Here is a 19,323-nt window from a genome sequence, read left to right as displayed (position 1 = left end):
GAAGGGAAAGCAGTGGATGTATTGTATCTTGACTGTAGCAAAGCTTTTGACACGGTCTCCCACAGTATTCTTGTCAGCAAGTTAAAGAAAGTATGGGCTGGATGAATACACTATAAGGTGGGTAGAAAGTTGGCTAGATTGTCGGGCTCAACGGGTAGTGATCAATGGCTCCATGTCTAGTTGGCAGCCAGTGTCAAGTGGAGTGCCCCAAGGGTCGGTCCTGGGGCCAGTTTTGTTCAATATCTTCATAAATGATCTGGAGGATGGTGTGGATTGCACTCTCAGCAAATTTGCGGATGATACTAAACTGGGAGGAGTGGTAGATACGCTGGAGGGCAGGGATAGGATACAGAGGGACCTAGACAAATTGGAGGATTGGCCCAAAAGAAATCTGATGAAGTTCAATAAGGATAAGTGCAGGGTCCTGCACTTAGGACGGAAGAACGCAATGCACAGCTACAGACTAGGGACTGAATGGCTAGGCAGCAGTTCTGCAGAAAAGGACCTAGGAGTGACAGTGGACGAGAAGCTGGATATGAGTCAGCCTTGTGCCCTTGTTGCCAAGAAGGCCAATGGCATTTTGGGATGTATAAGTAGGGGCATAGCGAGCAGATTGAGGGACGTGATCGTCCCCCTCTATTCGACACTGGTGAGGCCTCATCTGGAGTACTGTGTCCAGTTTTGGGCCCCACACTACAAGAAGGATGTGGAGAAATTGGAGAGAGTCCAGCGAAGGGCAACAAAAATGATTAGGGGTCTAGAACACATGACTTATGAGGAGAGGCTGAGGGAACTGGGATTGTTTAGTCTGCGGAAGAGAAGAATGAGGGGGGATTTGATAGCTGCTTTCAACTACCTGAGAGGTGGTTCCAGAGAGGATGGTTCTAGACTATTCTCAGTGGTGGAAGAGGACAGGACAAGGAGTAATGGTCTCAAGTTGCAGTGGGGGAGGTTTAGGTTGGATATTAGGAAAAACTTTTTCACTAGGAGGGTGGTGAAACACTGGAATGCGTTGCCTAGGGAGGTGGTGGAATCTCCTTCCTTAGGAGTTTTTAAGGTCAGGCTTGACAAAGCCCTGGCTGGGATGATTTAATTGGGGATGGGTCCTGCTTTTGAGCAGGGGGTTGGACTAGATGACCTCCTGAGGTCCCTTCCAACCCTTATATTCTATGATTCTATGATTATGGTGAATGAACTCCTAATATTCAAATTTGAATTTTCAAATGTTGGTACAATACTTCTGATGTAAGGGAAAATAACTGCTAATGTCTTAAGAAATGTGGACTTTGTATTTTTATCAGCATTCTCCTTCAGTAATAATAGAACTGAGGAAATAATTGATTTTTTTCAGTTTGGCCACAAAACAAACCAAATTAGTTCATCTTGAACCGAAATTGAAATCTTTTTTGTTTTTTTTCCCCCCCTGGCAGAATGAAAAAGCAAAAAAAAAAAAAAAAATTCATTTGAGTCAAACAAAACACCTTGAATGTCTATTTGAATTGACATTTCTTTTTGAAACAGCTTGACTTTTCCATGGGGGGCAGGGGATTTTTCTGGCCAAAACCGTTAGCTGAATTCGGCATGAATTCATGGATAGTTTTGGTGCACTGACAGATGCATTTTTGGCTAATTTACTATTTGCCCAAAATAATTTGTAATGCTCTATTGAATAACCATTCTCATATAAATCAGATTTTAAAACTGTTTGGGACTAAGCATGTTTATAAATCAGTCAGCACTCCTTAGGAATGGGAGGGCGTTTATAGTATAAATCATGTATATGTTTTCTGTTGCTTTAACACAGGAGTTACCAATTAAAGAAGAGGATAACAAAACAGTAGAGTTTGTGGGAAAGCAGAAAGTGAAGCGAAGAAGAGCTACAAAATCAAAAACACAGAAAGCAAGCAAGTATGAAATGCTTAATACTGTATCATCTTTACAAAAATTGCATGAAAGTGCAAAAATTCTTCATTCTAGGTTTAGGAGGTAAACTTGCAAAGTCTATAGTTCACTCCATACAGTGGAGAGGAGCGAATAGAGGGAGGTTTTCCAGCAGGAAGCCAAAGAACTGCATCTTGAGGACATTTGAATTCCTCGTTTTACAGTTTTGATAGCGCTCTAAGCATTCTCCTGAACAAACTGGTTTAAAAGCACCAGCAAGCCTTTGAGAGTATTCATTCACAGTAAATTTGGGTGGTAAGCAATATTGCTAACTGCCAGTTTGAAATATTGATATAAATTTTCTGATACTGTAGAGCTGCTGATTTTTAGCTAAGTGAAAATGAATTCTTGAGTTTATCTTTGGGCCCTTTTGTGTGCAACTGGGTGTTCCATATACACTTTTGTTTAAATGGTTGGGGAAAATTACTGTGCCTCTTGATCCATTTATTGTTAGTTTGTTTTTTTAATTATTTTCAATGCTCAAATATATCAGTAGTTGTATTTCCATTAAACAGAATTCTTTTTCTGGAATAAAGTTTTTTTTTCAGAAGTAAAGCCTAAATTGCTCTCCACCCACCTGAACATTTCAGGACTTGTATTTAGGACTAGTTTGGCTTTCTGTATCAGGTAAATGAGGAAATTATGCACGGGGGTCTTTTTAATTTCATTTCAGTAAGATTTAAGACCATATACATGAAGGAAAGAGCCCCTTGCAGTTGGAAAACTGAAGAAGGAAAGTTTAATGATGGTTTAGCATTTTTAAACGAATATCATAAATATTCTTGCTACTTCTAGCAAAACTTCAGTTTTATAAACATAGGGAGTACAATGAAAGGAACACTTTAGTGTATGCCATTGTTTCAAGCCATATATTCCAATTTTTTTAAGTCTTCTGTTTCTCAGTATATAAACCAGTTCTCCTCGATGGGGCACATTTTTCCTCTCCAGTACCTTTGGACCAGAATCCACTTGGTCAAGTACAGCCTTATTTATTCTATAGTTGTGTATACCTTTTTGCCTGCCCTCCGCTCCCTGATGGCAGAGTCGTAGTCTTCCCCATTTCCTCCTCTCTAGCAGCTGTATGCAGATTAACTTTAGTCTTTCTTTTTTTGCTGCTCCAATCAATCCTTGACTATGTCCTTAATTAGAGGCATAGTGGTGACAATAGACCTAAATCAGGAACAAATCTGATATGGGACACTTGAGATATGGGACAGTTGACCTCATTTAAGCTCTCAAAAGAGGCATAAATTTAAGGTAGCATAATCTCATGTTCTATCAGGAGCTATTTATTTGCCTTTTTTATCTTCCTGAAAATTATGATCTTCCAGTTACTCTTTTGATTGTCAGGAGCTTCAGTCATAAATGTTAATGTAGTTATACATGGAAAAATCTCACTCTTTACATGAAGTTATTAGTATAAATTATTCCCTTGTAAGATCCTGCTTGATCATAGAATTTCTTTGGTGTGGAGGGGACTATAATTTTATTTGTTTTAATTTAGCTTTTTGGCTTTGTTTCTATCAAAACATCCAGAAATGTGGTTTTGGGGGCTCTTTGGGTTTTTTTTGTTTTTGTTTTTGTTTTTTTTTTAAAGCATGATGTAATCTAGTTGGGACATGTCGTTTCTTGCAGAACCACAGGGAAAGAATGTTCTTGGTCACCTCCACCAGTGGAGATTAAGTTCATTTCTCCGTTTGGAAGTCCTGTGGATGGGACAAAAAGCAAACAGAAAGAAACTGCAGAAACAGCAGAAAAGACTCTTCGAAAGAACAAAAAGAGACTGTCTAATTTCCCAAAGCCAGTTGTACGCCGGAAGATGCTATAACTGTTTTTTAATTTGTAATGTACACCACTGTTTGTAAAGTCATCAAAATTGTGTGGATTATTAAAAAAAATCATCTAATTTGGAAGAGAATAATTTATATAAATTATTGTAAAATTTCATAAACGGTCTTCAATAAGTAACTCCATATGGAGTGTGATTTCTTCAGTCAATGCAGTTTTTCTATTTTATATTAAGACTTCATACATTTATATATGTAAATACAGCTTATTTTAGGAATGTTAAATAAAAATGTATACTTCACAATATGCTTATTGTCTGCTAGATTTTTGAGAGGGAATAATGGTTTGAGTGGACCAAATTGCTTGAGAATATCTTAATGTTGTCTCGCCATAATTACTAACCCTCCAATATTAGGCCAAAACTCTTTTAAAAAATTTGTTTATTCTTACTATAATGATTAAAAATTTAAAACCTGACAGTTGTTTTAAATTTTATAGAAAATGTTTAACCCTTTGGCACCAATAATTGGGATTGTAGAACACAAGCTGCTAATTCCTTACATCATGGTTAAAATGTACTGTATTGAAGTCAGAATGTAAACAATTGTATTGAACCTGTGCAATATTTTTTTTGTATTTGTCTTAAACTTTGGGAAAGCTGCTCTTAAGTTTATAAAACTAGATCACACCTCAGATGTTTCCCTATTTTTTTTTCCAATTTGCTGTGTCAGCATAAACTTAGCTATATAGGTGCTTTGGTATTTTCAATTATGTACTATAAGATATACATTTAAAGGGACATTACCTATATAAATTTGGACCAAATTTGAAAAAAATATGTTTTTAGCAAACTTTAGAGTAATAGAAATGCTACCACAATTTAAAATAATTAACAATTGTCTGTGAACCTACATGCTTTTACAGTGTTCAAAATCAACACATCGTAGCATTGAAAACCTGTTAGTGAAACTGACTTCAATTATTTTAATTGTCTAAGCTGAGAGCAATACAAGAAGTATGCAAAGATCATAGTTACAAACCAGATTTTTGTACAGCTATTTCACTGATTATCTCAGGTGGCTGTGAAAGTGTCCCTTTAAAGACTAAAATAGTATGAACAATAGGAAAAAGCTATTCCTTTTTCACGCAGACTTGGGATGTGCTAGTCTGGTCTTTTAATGTAGCAGTCTTAATTCTTTGAACAATTTAGGTGATATTTCATATATGTCGATTCATATCCAGGTGCAATTTTGAAGACTTCAGAACAGTGAAACCTGAAATTAAACTTTTTCATTTAGTGAAAGCTACTGCAATTACTTTAAGAAATAATTTATCAGGGAACTAGTAACTTGTACACAGTGAGAAAATATTAATAATTAATAGACTGACCTTATAAAAAAGAAACAGCTTCCCTGGCTGTGCTTTTGATTTCTCAAAACAGAGTTTCTCTAGAGAAGGAGTTGTATTTGTTTTAAATGTTTTTCGGCTTTGGAATATCCTGGGAAGAGTGCAAGCAATAATAGCATGCCAAGCATTGACGGTGTGAAAGTGGCAGTACGCGTGAGACCTTTCAGTCAGGTTAGTAGTTACTTTAAATTTTATTGTACTTAGATTTAAATTTTAATAGGCTCTTAAGGAAAAAAGAGGAAGCTCTTAACATGTTAAGAGTGTAATGCTTTGTACCTAAATTACGTGTACAGAAATACAGTGAAATACTTAAAAATGAATACTAGGTAAAGGAGCAAACTACTTAAAAAGCAAGTGACAGCTAACTTTTTTTTTTTTTTAAATCAACATATGTTTCATGTACCAAACCAAAATGTTTTGTAAAAACCAAGTGCTGAAATCCCTGTTAGAATAGAATGAATCAAATCGTAGTAAGCATGGTGTTAGCTTAACAGGGTTTTAACATATTCTAGTTATTTGTGTCTTTTCCCCCAGTATGAAAAAAAATTCACTCTAAATAAGCACAGCAAATGATGGTACATCAAACTGCTACATAAAATGTTTAACGATTTGACTGAGTATTAAAGAATTTGTAAACTATTTTATTTTCAAACTGGTTCTAGTAAAGTGTATATAGTTTGGCAACACTTAGTGTTTGCTCTATTTGGTGGTGATTGGAGTAACAGTATTGACCGTATTTGGACCTGGCATTAATTTTGTAATTTCGTAGAAGCTTTAAGATACAATAAATTTGCTTAAAAGAGATTTTGCCAAGATAAATATCATATATTAAAATCCATTTATTTTGAACTATTGAAACTTTAAAACACATTCTTTGAACTTCGATGGCATTGATCAGGACTGTACTATCACAAAGAAAGACAAATTTTAAGGAGGCATTTGAATTAAGAGAAGGGAGTACCAGGCATAGAGTACACAAACAAATGGTAAAACAGGATTTCAGATGGGAATGTTGGGAGGGGAGATATAGAAGGAAATTAGAGCAGAGATCTAGGCATTGGTAGATTGTGTGGTATCCTGAAGGGTTTTTTTGAAAATTGAAGTTGATTATAAGGGATTCTTCTGCCATTATAGGAAATCCAACTCCTTGAGTGGTGGTAACTAGGTCAACAAAAGCATTTTTCCATCAACCTAGCTGTGTTTGCACCAGGGCTTAAATTGGTATAGCTATGTTGCTCAGAGGGAATGATGCTGATGCTGATTAAGATTTTAAGTGTAGACCAGGCCTGATTCAACACTGAGGTTGCTCGCAAGTGTATTGCGGAGGATGATGATTGTGTCTACAGTGCTAGGAAAGGAAGAGGGGAGGGGAGGCCTTGGGAAGTACGAGGGGTTATGTTTTCATTATGGGATAGCATCAGGGACATAATTCCCACTCCTGAGATACAGATTTCAGGAGACCTTTCAGGAGTAAACATGAAAATTCCTCTGAATCACTCAATCTAATTCACCACTAAATGCTTGGCTCCCAGCATCTGTTCCTAAGCTGAAAATTGAGTCACTTGGCATGGGATCTGGCATTCTTTTAGATTCTCCTTCCTGAAAGGAAGAACTTGAGCTCTCGAGGGCACTCCCTAATACATCCTTTCCAATTCAACATCAGTTGATGAGGAATACTGAGACTTGAAAGACAAACACCCATGTCCCTGCAGACTGTAACCCAAAAGGGAACATTAGCTAAGAAGAGACATTCCCCCTCGGGGGGGGGATTTACCCTTCCATAAGGCAAACAGACAATTAGCACAGAAAAAAGACGAAAAAGCATCCCTACTTTCCACAAGCTCTAGCTCCTTCTCCAAAGAAGGGGACCTCTGTTCTTTGGATAAGCCTAAATCACAGAAGGAGACCGCATTCTTTCTCAGATACACGTTTTAAAGTAGGAGAAGGAAGGAGGTGGCTTCTTCTGAATTCCAGCCATGGAGAGAAGATGAGCAAACTAAAGCCAAGGGCTGATACTTTCTTGTTATGGATGGGAAATGTCTTTCAAAGAGGTCATTGAGGAGGAATGGTAAAGGCAAGCCCTGAATTCAGCAGGATCCCTAAAACGCAAAGAATTAAGCTAAAGCGAACTAAGGGCACTTTTACTTCTGAATGAGTGTGTTCACACAGTGGTTTAATGTACTTTAATTAATGCACATTAACTTCACATCTTCGTTAATTCGTCTTAACTTTCCTGAGCATCCCTGTGTGGACAAGCCCATGGAAAGCAGGTGATCGTTCACGGCAAACCCTCTATCAAAATTCTCAGACTCCTGGCTGATTAAAGACTTCTATCAAGTTTATAAGGACAATAATGATATGTATAACAGTTTCAATCTTCATTTGACTGATTATGAATTACTGTGTGAACGCTGTTGATAGTCTGGATGTTTCTACTTGGAAAAATCCGCCTACAGACAAAAGCATCTTTGACCTCTGTCAGTCAAGGTCAAAAAGAAATGTTGATCAGTTTAGGATCATACGATGTAATATGCAATAATCAAAATGCAAAGGAATAAGCTTTCCTTTACTGTCTCTCCATTTTTGTGTGAACCTTCTGTTCACTGAGCAGAATTTTAGTTGTAAGAATATTAGTGGGCGTAATCTTGCTCCCACTGAAGTAAATCAACAGGGTTGTGCTCTTTGAGAAAGATGTACTTTTTCAGGATGTACTTTTGAGAAAGAGATTACTCCTGGGAGAATTCCGCTCTACTGTGCCTGTGCATAATTGAGCCCCATATATTTTTAATTTTTTGCGCAGAAAAAAGCTTCTGCTGAAATGTTGCTGTAGTTTCACCTTTTGCCCATCAGAGGGCACTGTGGTGCTAGAACAAAGCAGCAACTCCCTGCCAGCAATGGGGGGGGAGAAAGAGAGGAGGGGGCTTTGCTGTGGGGCAGGTCAGGAGACAGGGGTTATGGGGAGACATACAGCGTGGGGTGCTGGGGACGGTTGGGGGGATCAGACGGGGGCTCATAAGGGCTAGTGGGGGAGGACAGACGGGGGCAGCGGCTGAATGGGAGTAGAGGCACAGGGCCACGGGGGAGGGAGGTGCAGGGCCACATGGGGACAAGGGGAGAGGGTACAGGGACACACGGATGGGGTGGCTGGGTGGGGGGCACAGAGACACATGGGGGTGGGGGAGGGGATGCAGGGCCATATGGGGATGGGAGGAGTGGGTCTCTGAGTGGGGTTGGAGGGACACATGGGGATGCAGGAACACATGGGGACGGGCAGATATGCCTGACTTAATGGGAGAGGCTTGGGGTCAGCCAGGGTCTGCATGGGGGAAGCTCCCTAACAATCCCTCCCCACCCTGCCAAAAACCTGTTCCATACTTTACCTACCCATACCCAACAACCCTCCAAGTTCACACCCAGGCTCCTTTCCAGCAATTTACTTCCCTCTCCCTCAGCTCTTCCGTTATCCCTGATTCCCCAAATCCTTTCCACTGCTTCTGAGGTGTGCTGGAAATAGTTTTGTATTGTAGTTTAAATGAACTATTACTCAGAGTTCTGTATTAATATGCCTAGTAAGGAATCTATTTGGGAACGAAATCTATCATAAAACATTTCCTGAATCTTTTTTGTCTGTATTGTTACAGACATACTTGTTGACAGTTATTTTGAAATAAATAACCAAAAAGAATTGAAACTGGTGTGATTATTTTGTGTTGTTTTGACAAATAAAATATATAGATTTTTTTCAGAATTTTAAAATACTGTGTGAGATTTTTTTAACTTTTTGTTGCAAGATTTTTAATTTTTTGGCACATAATTCCCCCAGGAATAACATACATAGCGTACCATTCTTTGTTCTGTTATGGCCATACCTACAATAGTGAAGGATTTTCCAACAATAGCTTATCAACATTAATGGCTGATGTTTACAAAATCAGGAAAAAAGCAAATTTGGACTTGGTTACAGATACTATCTTTTCCGTTCAAATCTGTTTCTATGGCATTTATTCCCTGATTACAGTTAAACTACATTTACCTTGTTTGGTTCAAGAGAAATTTTGTGTAATTTTGTGAAGTTAATGTATGGACCTTTTATGATGAATATGTTTTGTTATGTGTCCCAGGCGTACACATTCTCCATACCCAAATAACTACAAAACTCCTGTTGATTTTACTTGGAGTTCCACATACAAAGGGCTTGCAGGATTTGGTCCAAAATATAAATTTTGAGTAAGCAACTAGAACTGCTATTGGTTTGATAATGTGATTTATAATTTTGATACAGAGGGAGAAGGAAGCATGCAGCAGGTGTGTGATTTCTATGAATTCCAGCAGCACAAGCATATATGATCCTAAGAATCCAGGGCACATGAAAACCTTTACCTTTGACCTGGCTTACTGGTCCCACAGTGGATTTCTAAAGGATAAAGATGGCATGCTCGTTTCATCTGGATCCAACAGCAGATATGCAGGCCAGGTAAAATGTATTCAGAGGGCTATTTAATAGCACTTCCTGCCAGTATAAAATGTTAAACAACTCACTTTGTCGGTGATTGCAATTGTTACAATTCCCAAGAGTGGAACTGAGATGAATTATCTGTATCTACTTAGTGCATGTTTCAAGCCAACATCTAAAGCTACTTTCCATTTTTATTTATGCTTCCAGTTTCTGAAACTCTTAATATTTGAAGTACCTTAATATGAAGTATATATTTGTCATAATTAAACCAGACTTTCAGTTTAAAATAGTAATTACTAACCTCTGTACTAACTAAATAGTAGTGCTTTTATGTGTGTGCATGTCAAGGTGGATTGATTTAAATTGAAGTGAATCAATAAGCCAGAAGCCTTGATTTTAAATCATGGTTTTAATCATTTTGTTTTACATTTGTGCTCTTAAGTTATTTTCCTAAAGAAAGGAAACCATTGGTTCTTAACCATTAAAATACATTGATTTGCAATTAAATATAGCCCTTTCACAAAATCTGGTGCTTCTTTTTGCTAACCAGGAGTATGCACTATATAAACATTTATTTAAGTAATTATTTAACTTAATTTACAATTGTTCAGATACTTTGTTTTTACATTTTTTGTTATGTTATAAAATAGTGAATGATATTTAACTTTTTTCCTTGTGATTTGTGCCAAGGTCTTTGGATGGATATTTTTCAAATACAGCAGTTCTTAACTAATAAACTAAAATAACTTAGATGTGCTGGATACATAAGGGGAAAAAAAACTTGAGAAAATTTATCAAAATATGACTTGCATGAATAACTGATTTATTAAACAGAGGAGGTATTATCTGTAGGTTAGTGAATTGAATTGATTGTTTCTGGTCATCATGTCCTTCAAGATTTTAGAACTAGTAGAGTTCATCCTCAGACGTAGTTTTTATTCATAGATTGGAAGAGGGAAAACAAGATTTTTTTCTGCTTTTGTTGTCTCATTGGTTTCTTCATTTTAATGAACTAATCATTGGACTGAACTAGTTGAATAAACTGAAATTAAGAAAATATTCTCTGCACCTGTAGAAGAGGCTACTGCTGTGAAAAGCTGGTTTAGCACTTCAACAAATTCTGATTCCAGGTGCTTAGCCAATGACCTCAACTAGTTCAATTGTTTTGATTTTCTTTAAAACTTGGCTGCAGACATATAGTATTTAATATTGTTTTATTTAAATTATTTTAAAAGATTATAGTAAATTTAGGCCTTGTGGATAGTTGTCACTTCAAATTTAATTTTAATTAGCTTTATTTTTTTAATTAAACCTGTATTTTAAAAAAATTTGGAGGGCTGGGGGGTGTTTAATCATGGTGTTGGGTTGTTGTTTTCTTTGTATCCCATTCTGGTGCATGTGTTTACATTCTCTATTAGTAAAAATCTCTACTTTTAGAGAGAGGTCTTTCATGACCTTGGTCAAGGAGTTCTGGACAATGCCTGGCAAGGTTATAATGCTACTCTCCTAGCGTATGGCCAGACTGGCTCAGGGAAGAGCTATTCTATGATTGGATATGGTGCAAACAGAGGCATAATTCCAGTTGTGTGTGAAGAGCTCTTCAAACCAATTCAGAACCAGAAGAACAAGCAATATCAGGTATGGTGTACACTGTTTTGTTTTCAAGACCCCCTCCATTTATGCTTTCAAATTCAAATTTGGAAAAATGCCATTGCCATTTTAAAACTAACTTCCAGCGATAATCAAACATAATGCAAAATAACAAGTGAGCAGTGTTGAATTGAGGGGCTGATCTAAAACAGGAGAACATGAACCTGTCCCAGTAATAGCTAACTTAATCCGGGCATGAACACTTTTTTGTTTTCACTGGGTATGACTTTTTAAAGTACTGAGGTAACTGAGGCACTTCTGAAAACTTTACCTACTGTCTAGTCCAGGGGTGGGCAAACTTTTTGGCCCAAGGACTACATCTGGGTATGGAAATTGTATGGTGGGCCATGAATGCTCATGAAATTGGGAGTTGGGGTGCAGGAGGGGGTGAGGGCTCTGGCTGGGAGTGCAGGCTCTGACGTGGGGCCAGAAATGACTTCAGGGTATGGGAGGGGGCTCCAGACTGGGACTGGGGTTTGGAGGGTGGGAGGGAGATCAGGGCTGGGGCGTGGAGTTGGGGCGCAGGAGGGAATCGGGTGCAGACTCCGAGCAGTGCTTATCTCAAGCAGCTCCCAGAAGCAGCAGCATGTCCTCCCTCCGGCTCCTACGTGGAGTCGCGACCAGGCAGCTCTGCATGCTGCCCTGTCCGCAGGTGTCGTCCCGCAGCAGGGGCAGCACTTGGGGCAAGGGCAGTGTGTGGAGCCCCCTGGCTGCCCCTACACTTAAGAGCTGGATAGGGGACATGCTGCTGCTTCCGGGAGCCACGCGGAGTGGGGCAAGCCCCTGACCCTGCTCCCTGGCTGGAGTGCCAGAGTGGGGCAAGCCCTGGACCCTGTTCCCCAGCGGGAGCTCAAGGGCCAGATTAAAATGTCTGGAGGGCCGGATGTGCCCCCCCTCCCCCCAAGGCCATAGTTTGCCCACCCCTAGTCTAGTCACAACCTATCTTTTCCACACAGAAGACTACACATTTGAACAGTTACCTACATTTTGAACCTCTACTTACCTACTCCTTTATCTTAGCTGTGCCTCTCCTCAACATGATACAAGGGAAAAGTCTAACAAACAGGCATCAACAGACTTTCCAACCCTCACTACTGAAGGAAAGGAATAACTTTTCTTTTAGTCATTTAAATTGTCTTTTATGTTTTGTCAAACATTTTTATATTCAATAGAAATAATGGGCCTAGCATTGCAGCACAGGTTTTGCGATTATTAAATTCTCCCACGTCATCTGTGTCCAACCACAAAAATAGTTTCTGTTTTTTCCTTCCGCTCTGGTGTTCCTAATAATTTCTGCATATAACAGAGTAGAAGAGCTTCATAGACTCCAGTGTAACCATGAGTGTTAGCTTTCACTAGTTACCATGAATAATTAATAGGAACCTGATAGCTCCTTCTAGCTACATTTGAATCTAAGGTGCAGAACACTTACACCAGCTGCTATTCCTCTCAGTGCCTCAGTAGCTCAACCTCTCCCCATCTATTTTGGAGTGGTTTGCATCTAAGCTGGTGCTAGTAGAGATCTGGCTCTGCATGTGAGCACAGGAACTGCAGTTGTCGCTGCCCCTTACATAGACATTACCGGGGGAAGCTTCTTGAATTTCCCCACTTTGTTAGGTGCCACACGTGGGTTTTTCACTCTCTGACCTGATGGCAGCAGTAAACTTGGAAACTCATCTATTACCACCGCATTCACCATAATGAAGTGGAAATGCAAAGGCTATTTGGGACTACACTAACATTATGAAACTTTCTCCTCGTTATTGAACAAACAAAAGTAACTCCATAAAAGTTAAGTGTGAAAAACTGTGTTTATGCACGATTAAGGCTGCAGTTAAAATCTCAAAATTTAGGAAGTGCAATAGTTAAGGTTTCAACAGCAATGCTTGCTTGTTCAGGCTATGCATAAACTGTGTTTTTCCATTTCTGGTTTCTGAATGAATGTGGCTGGAATATATTGCTGTTTATTTAATAAAATGTGTATCATAAATCATACAAGTTTGCCACATTGCCAGGTTAATGTCTGAATCTTTAACGTTCGCACTTGCTGAATTTTTCTCATAACCATAACGTTGCAAGAATGACATTTTGTAACTATTAATATCTAGTGTAGTTTGACGAAAAATGATTTATTAAAGTCCAACATTTTCATCTTAAAATGGATAAGCTAACATGGAGTTTTCCTAAGACAAGCTGAGGAGACAAAGGCTACAGATGGAGGAGGGAGGTTGGGGATTCATAGAAATGGGAGTTAGGAGAGAGCAGTGTGGATCTGGAAAACAGTCACACGAACCAACTGTATGCATGGCTTATGCATTGACACAAGATATGCCAACTGTCGGTTTAGTTTGAGACATGGTTTTTTTGTACAGACAATCTGTGTTCCTTTTACTTAGAGATAACTGTATATCAAAAGTTTGCTGTTTTTCAAGAGAACTTTTTAACTCCCAGCTGTTTCTTGTCTTTGCAGGTTACTTTCAGTATGCTGGAAATTTATAACGAGCAGGTAATGGTGTTGGTAAATCACGCTAATACTGAATCTTAATCTTTTTCCATTTATGTTTATTTACTAACTTACTTGTTTTAAGTTCTCAGGCCTGGTCTACACTACACAATTAGGTTGACGTAAGACAACTTATGTCGGTCTAATTATGTCAACGCACACTCTACAGCCTTGTGCCACCTATGTAAGTGCCCTGCTACACTGAAATAACTCCACCTCCATGAGATACATAGTGCTAATGTTGGTGACGTTAGGGCGAGTAGAGTGCCCTACAGTCCTGAAGCCCTGCCATATATACTCTATTTTTAACAGTCTAGTATCCTGCTGCCAGAATCTTTCCCCACTGCAGTGAAAAGCGCTCACAGTGGGGAGGCAGTGGGGAAAGGTTCCGGCAGCGCTCCACTGCCGGAGCCTTTCACTGCCACGTGTAGCTACACACTGCAGTGACAAGTCTGGACGCAGCCTGCCTTTCACCGTGTTGCATAGCTACATGTGTAGCACCTGTATTTTACATGCCACCGTAATTTAGACATAGCCTAGCAGTTACTCTACAATAAAGAACCCTCAGTGGGAGGAAAATGGTGTCTCACCATCACCACTGCTAGCTCTTCCTCTTCCTTCACTTGAGGGAGCCCCCACCAGACAGGCATCCTGACTGGAGGCTTCCACCCAGGCTCTGGTTTTGACTTGTTGGGAATGCAGCCTGCATGTCCCTGCCAATGAAGCAGGCAAGGGGAACTATCTGGTGTGAGAGGTGTCTGTTGGTGGAGTCCCTCATAATGCATGTAAGGGTATGTCTACACTACAAAATTAGGTCGAATTTATAGAAGTCGATTTTTAGAAATCAGTTTTATACAGTCGATTGTGTATGTCCCCACTAAACGCATTAAGTCTGTGGAGTGCGTCCTCAATAACGTGGCTAGCATTGACTTAAGGAGCAGTGTACTGTGGGTAGCTATCCCACAGTCTCCGTTGCCCATTGGAGTTCTGGATTAAGTTCCCAATGTCTGATGGGGCAAAAACATTGTCGCGGGTGGTTTTGGGTACATGTTGTCAGTCGCCACTCCCTCCCTGTGTGAAAGGAACAGCAGACAATCATTTCACACTTTTTTTCCTGGGTTACCCATGCAGATGCCATACCATGGCAAGCATGGAGCCCGCTCAGCTCACCGCTGCTGTTGTGAGCATTGTAAACAATTTGCGTATTATCCCGAAGTATGTGCAGAACTGAGCTAAGAAACGCCAGCATGAGGACAATTGTGATGAGGACATGGACACAGATGTTCCTGAAAGCATGGGCTGTGGCAGTTGGGACATCATGGTGGCTGGTTGATACAGTGGAATGCCAATTCTGGGCCCGGCAAACAAGCACAGACTGGTGGGACCTCATAGTGTTGCAAGTATGGGATGATTCACAGTAGCTGCAAAACTTTCGCATGCGTAAGGCCACTTTCCTTGAACTTTGTGAGTTGCTTTTCCCTGCCCTGAAGCGCAGGAATACCAAGATGAGAGCTGCCCTGACGGTTGAGAAGCGAGTGGCGTTAGCCCTGTGGAAGCTTGCAATGCCTGACTGCTACCGGTCAGTCAGCAATCAGTTTGGAGTGGACAAGTCTACTGTGGGGACTGCTGTGATCCAAGTTGCCAGTGCAATCACTGACGTTCTGCTATCAAGGGTAGTGACTCTGGAAAATGTGCAGGTCATACTGGATGGCTTTGCTGCAATGGGGTTCCCGAACTGTGGTGGGGCGATAGACGGAACACGTATCCCTATCTTAGTACTGGACCACCTTGCCAACCAGTATATAAACCGCAAGGGGTACTTCTCAATGGTGCTGCAAGCACTGGTGGATCACAAAGGACGTTTCACCAGCATCAGCATGGGATGTCCGGGAAAGGTGCATGACGCTCGCATCTTTAGGAACTCAGGGCTGTTCGAGCAGTTGCAAGAAGGGACTTACTTCCCAGACCAGAAAATTACCGTTGGGGATGTTGAAATGCCAATAGTTATCCTTGGGGACCCAGCCTACCCCTTGCTTCCATGGCTCAGGAAGCCATACACAGGCACCCTGGACAGTAGTAAGGAGCAGTTCAACTATAGGCTGAGCAAGTTCAGAATGGCGGTAGAATGTGCCTTTGGATGTTTAAAAGCTCGCTGGAGCTGTTTACTGACTAGGTTAGACCTCAGCGCAACCAACATTCCCATTGTTATTGCTGCTTGCTATGTGCTGCATAATATCAGTGAGAGTAAGGGGGAGACATTTATGGCAGGATGGGAGGTTGAGGCAAATTGCCTGGCGGCCGATTTTGAGCAGCCAGACACCAGGACGATTAGAAGAGCACAGCTAGGTGCGCTGCGCATCAGAGAGGCTTTGAAAACCAGTTTCATGACTGGCCAAGTTACGGTGTGACAGCTGTGTGTATTTCTCCTTGCTGCAAACCTGCCCCCTTTGTTGATTTTAATTCCCTGTAAGCCAAACACCCTCCCCCCTTTGATCATAGCTGGCAAAGGAAATAAAGTAACTATTGTTTTGAAACCATGCATTCTTTCTTTCTTAATTTAAAAAAAAAGTGAGATAACTGACAAGGTAGCCCGGGTGGGGTGCAGGAGGAGGGAAGGGCAAGGCCATATTGCTTATTGTAGCCACACTACAGATCAAAACTCTATGAATGACAGCCTTCTGTTGCTTGGGCCATCCTCTGGAGTGGAGTGGCTGGGTGCCTGGAGCCTCCCCCCCGCGTTCTTGGGCATCTGGGTGAGGAGGATATGGCACTTGGGGAGGAGGGCAGGCAGTTATACAATGGATGCAGCGGGGGTCTGTGCTCTTGTTGGCTTTCCTGGAGCTCCAACAGACGCTTCATCATGTCCGTTTGCTCCCCCATTAGCCTCAGCATCGCCTCCTGCCTCTGCTCTTTGAGCTCACTTAATGCCTTCCTGGCCTCTGCCATTGAATGCCTCCATGCATTAAGCTGTGCCCGATCAGTGCAGGAGGACTGCATGAGCTCAGAAAACATGTCATCGCGAGTGCTTTTTTTTAACCTTCTAATCTGCGATAACCTCAGGGACAGAGATGATAGGGGGAGCATAGAAACATTTGCACCTTGGGGGGAGATAAAAAGGGAGAGTAAAATTTAAGATGATACATTTCTGAGAACAAAAGGGAGACTTTCACAGTGAATCAAGCAATTCACAGCACATGTGCTTTAAGTACAAGGTCGCATTTTGCCTTTTATATTGAGAGCCTGCCAGTATGGTGACACATCACACACAGCTGGGCAACAGAATTTGGTTTCCAGGCAGCCATGGTAAGCCTTTTGGTACACTGGGTTGGCTTCTTCCGCCTTCATGACATGTGAGAATGGTTTCAAACTGCAGCGCCCTCCTTTCCCGTAGCAAGCAATGCCGATTGGGTTTCACATTTAACAGGAGGGGCTGCGGTTTTCAGGTGGATGTGCAGCACACACCTCTCCCCGCCCCACCGCATGGCTATTCTCTGGGATGATACCTTCACCCCTCCCCTCGCCGCATGGCTATTCTCCGGGATGATCCCTTTTAGCTGAGCACAAACAACCCCGCATGAACGGGGTCCTTTTACTGTTCCCTTACAAAAATTCCCCTGTTTCAACCAGGTGACCATGAATGATATCACTCTCCTGAGGCTAACACAGAAAGATAAAGACCGAATGTTGCTTGAATGCGACCAAAACCCAGGACCATTCGCTGCCATGCTTTGTGCTGTAATGATTCTAGACTACTTGTCACTGGCTTGGCGTGGTAAAGTGTCCTACCATGGAGGACGAAATAAGGCAGCTCTCCCCAGAAACCTTCTGCAAAGGCTTTCAGAGTACCTCCAGGAGAGCTTCATGGAGATATCCCTGGAGGATTCCCGCTCCATCCCCAGACATGTTAAGACTTTTCCAGTAGCTCTACTGGCCGCGAATGCATCCCAATTCTTCAGGGAAAATCAAACATTAAACACTATTGCTTTTAAACCCTGTACTGTAGTTACAAATGTGCACTCACCAGACCTGCCTTCTCTGGCTTCAGGGTCGGGGATCCCGCCTTGGGAGGGTATTGGCTCCAGGGTGATGAAAAGGTCCTGGCTGCTGGGGAGAATGGATTCACTGCTTGCCTGCTGCGCATTCTCCTCCTCCTCTTCCTCATCCACAAAATCCTCCTCCCTGCTGCATGAGACCTCCCCCCCACCCCCCCCTTGCAAGTGTCCACGGACAGTGGTGCAGTAGTGGTAGGGTCCCCTCCTAGAATGCCATACAGCTGATCATAAAAGCAGCATGTATGGGGTTCTGATCTGGAGCGACAGTTTGCCTCCTTTGTCTTTTAGTAGGCTTGCCTGAGCTCCTTAACTTTCACATGGCACTACTGTGTGTCCCTGTTGTAGCCTCTCTCCACCATGCTCTGTGCGATTTTTGGCATATATATTAGCATTTCTTCTTTTTGATCGGCGTTTGGCCTGCACAAATTCTTCTCCACATACAACAATCAGATCCAGTGTCTCCCTGTCGGTCCATGCTGGAGCTCGTTTGCGATTCTGGGGGGACTGCATGGTCACCAGCGCTGCTGAGCTCGTCACGCTGACCAAACAGGAAATGAAATTCAAAATTTCCCAGGGCTTTTCCTGTGTACCTGGCTAGTGCATTGGAGTTCAAAGTGCTGTCCAGAGCAGTCACATTCGAGCACTCTGGGATAGCTTGAATTGTGTCTGCACTACCCCAAATTCAAACCAACAAGGTCGATTTTAGCGCTACTCCCCTCGCCGGGGAGGAGTACAGAAATCGATTTTAAGAGCCCTTTAGGTCAACGGAACAGGGTTGGTTGTGTAGACCCATTCATTTTAAAATCAACCCAACGTGGCTAAATTCAACCTAACCCTGTTGTGTAGACCAGGGCTCAGAGAGTTGCAGGAGGACAGGACTTATCTGCGTAGCTTCCAGGGGTATGAGGACTTTATTGCCAGAATGCTTGTGGAAACATCAGGGATGCAGAGAGATGTTAAGAGACCTGGGTAATGAAGAAAAGGTTTTGATCTTTCTAATTCATATTTTAAGCACCAGATTGTTAGATTGTGGTGATTGATGCCTAATTCCAGACTAAAATATTCTTAATTTCCTACTGCATATGACAAGGGTTAGTGCCTCCAGAATATGAGAGGTCACTAATATAGAAGTCTAACAGTCAGAGGGGATAAGATTAAACTCTTATTTCCTTTATTTGGTTGTGGTATTGTCAAATGTCATGTTTCATTCATGCATTGTGACTTTGTGTCATCTGTTTTATCCTGAATTTTGCAAATGGGTTGGATGTCATAGATGTCATAGAAGGTTAGGGTTGGAGGGGACCTCAGGAGGTCATCTAGTCCAACCCCCTGCTCAAAGCAGGACCAATCCCCAATTTTTGCCCCAGATCCCTAAATGGCCCCCTCAAGGATTGAACTCACAACCCTGGGTTTAGCAGGCCAATGCTTATTTCTATTGATGCTATTTAAAAAAACCCATGGGCTTAATTCTGCTAGTACTCTGTGCATGAAACTCCTCTTGGAGAGAAAGATAGGTAGTTCCATAT

General features: G+C 41.4%; 2 protein-coding genes across 4 annotated transcripts in view; both read left to right on the top strand.

Annotated features, from left to right (window-relative positions):
- The window catches only part of AHCTF1 (AT-hook containing transcription factor 1), an 87,150-nt gene extending 83,115 nt beyond the window's left edge, over nt 1-4,035 (top strand). For all 3 annotated transcript variants that reach the window (XM_077813501.1, XM_077813499.1, XM_077813500.1), the window contains exons 35-36: nt 1,805-1,908; nt 3,577-4,035. In XM_077813501.1, the coding sequence (XP_077669627.1) occupies nt 1,805-1,908; nt 3,577-3,769 (297 nt within the window). In that variant the 3' untranslated portion in view covers nt 3,770-4,035. The remainder of the gene's footprint in view (nt 1-1,804; nt 1,909-3,576) is intronic.
- Nucleotides 4,036-4,178: 143 nt separating this feature from the next.
- LOC144262421 (kinesin-like protein KIF28) overlaps nt 4,179-19,323 on the top strand; it is a 64,308-nt gene continuing 49,163 nt past the window's right edge. The window contains exons 1-4 of the mRNA XM_077812181.1: nt 4,179-5,307; nt 9,419-9,610; nt 11,030-11,230; nt 13,713-13,748. Of these exons, the coding sequence (XP_077668307.1) occupies nt 5,254-5,307; nt 9,419-9,610; nt 11,030-11,230; nt 13,713-13,748 (483 nt within the window). The 5' untranslated portion in view covers nt 4,179-5,253. The remainder of the gene's footprint in view (nt 5,308-9,418; nt 9,611-11,029; nt 11,231-13,712; nt 13,749-19,323) is intronic.

This window comes from Eretmochelys imbricata, chromosome 3 (assembly GCF_965152235.1).
Source record: "Eretmochelys imbricata isolate rEreImb1 chromosome 3, rEreImb1.hap1, whole genome shotgun sequence".
NCBI lineage: Eukaryota > Metazoa > Chordata > Testudines > Cheloniidae > Eretmochelys > Eretmochelys imbricata.
The sequence above is the reverse complement of the archived record's forward strand: the minus strand, read 5'-3'. Positions and strand labels throughout refer to the sequence as shown.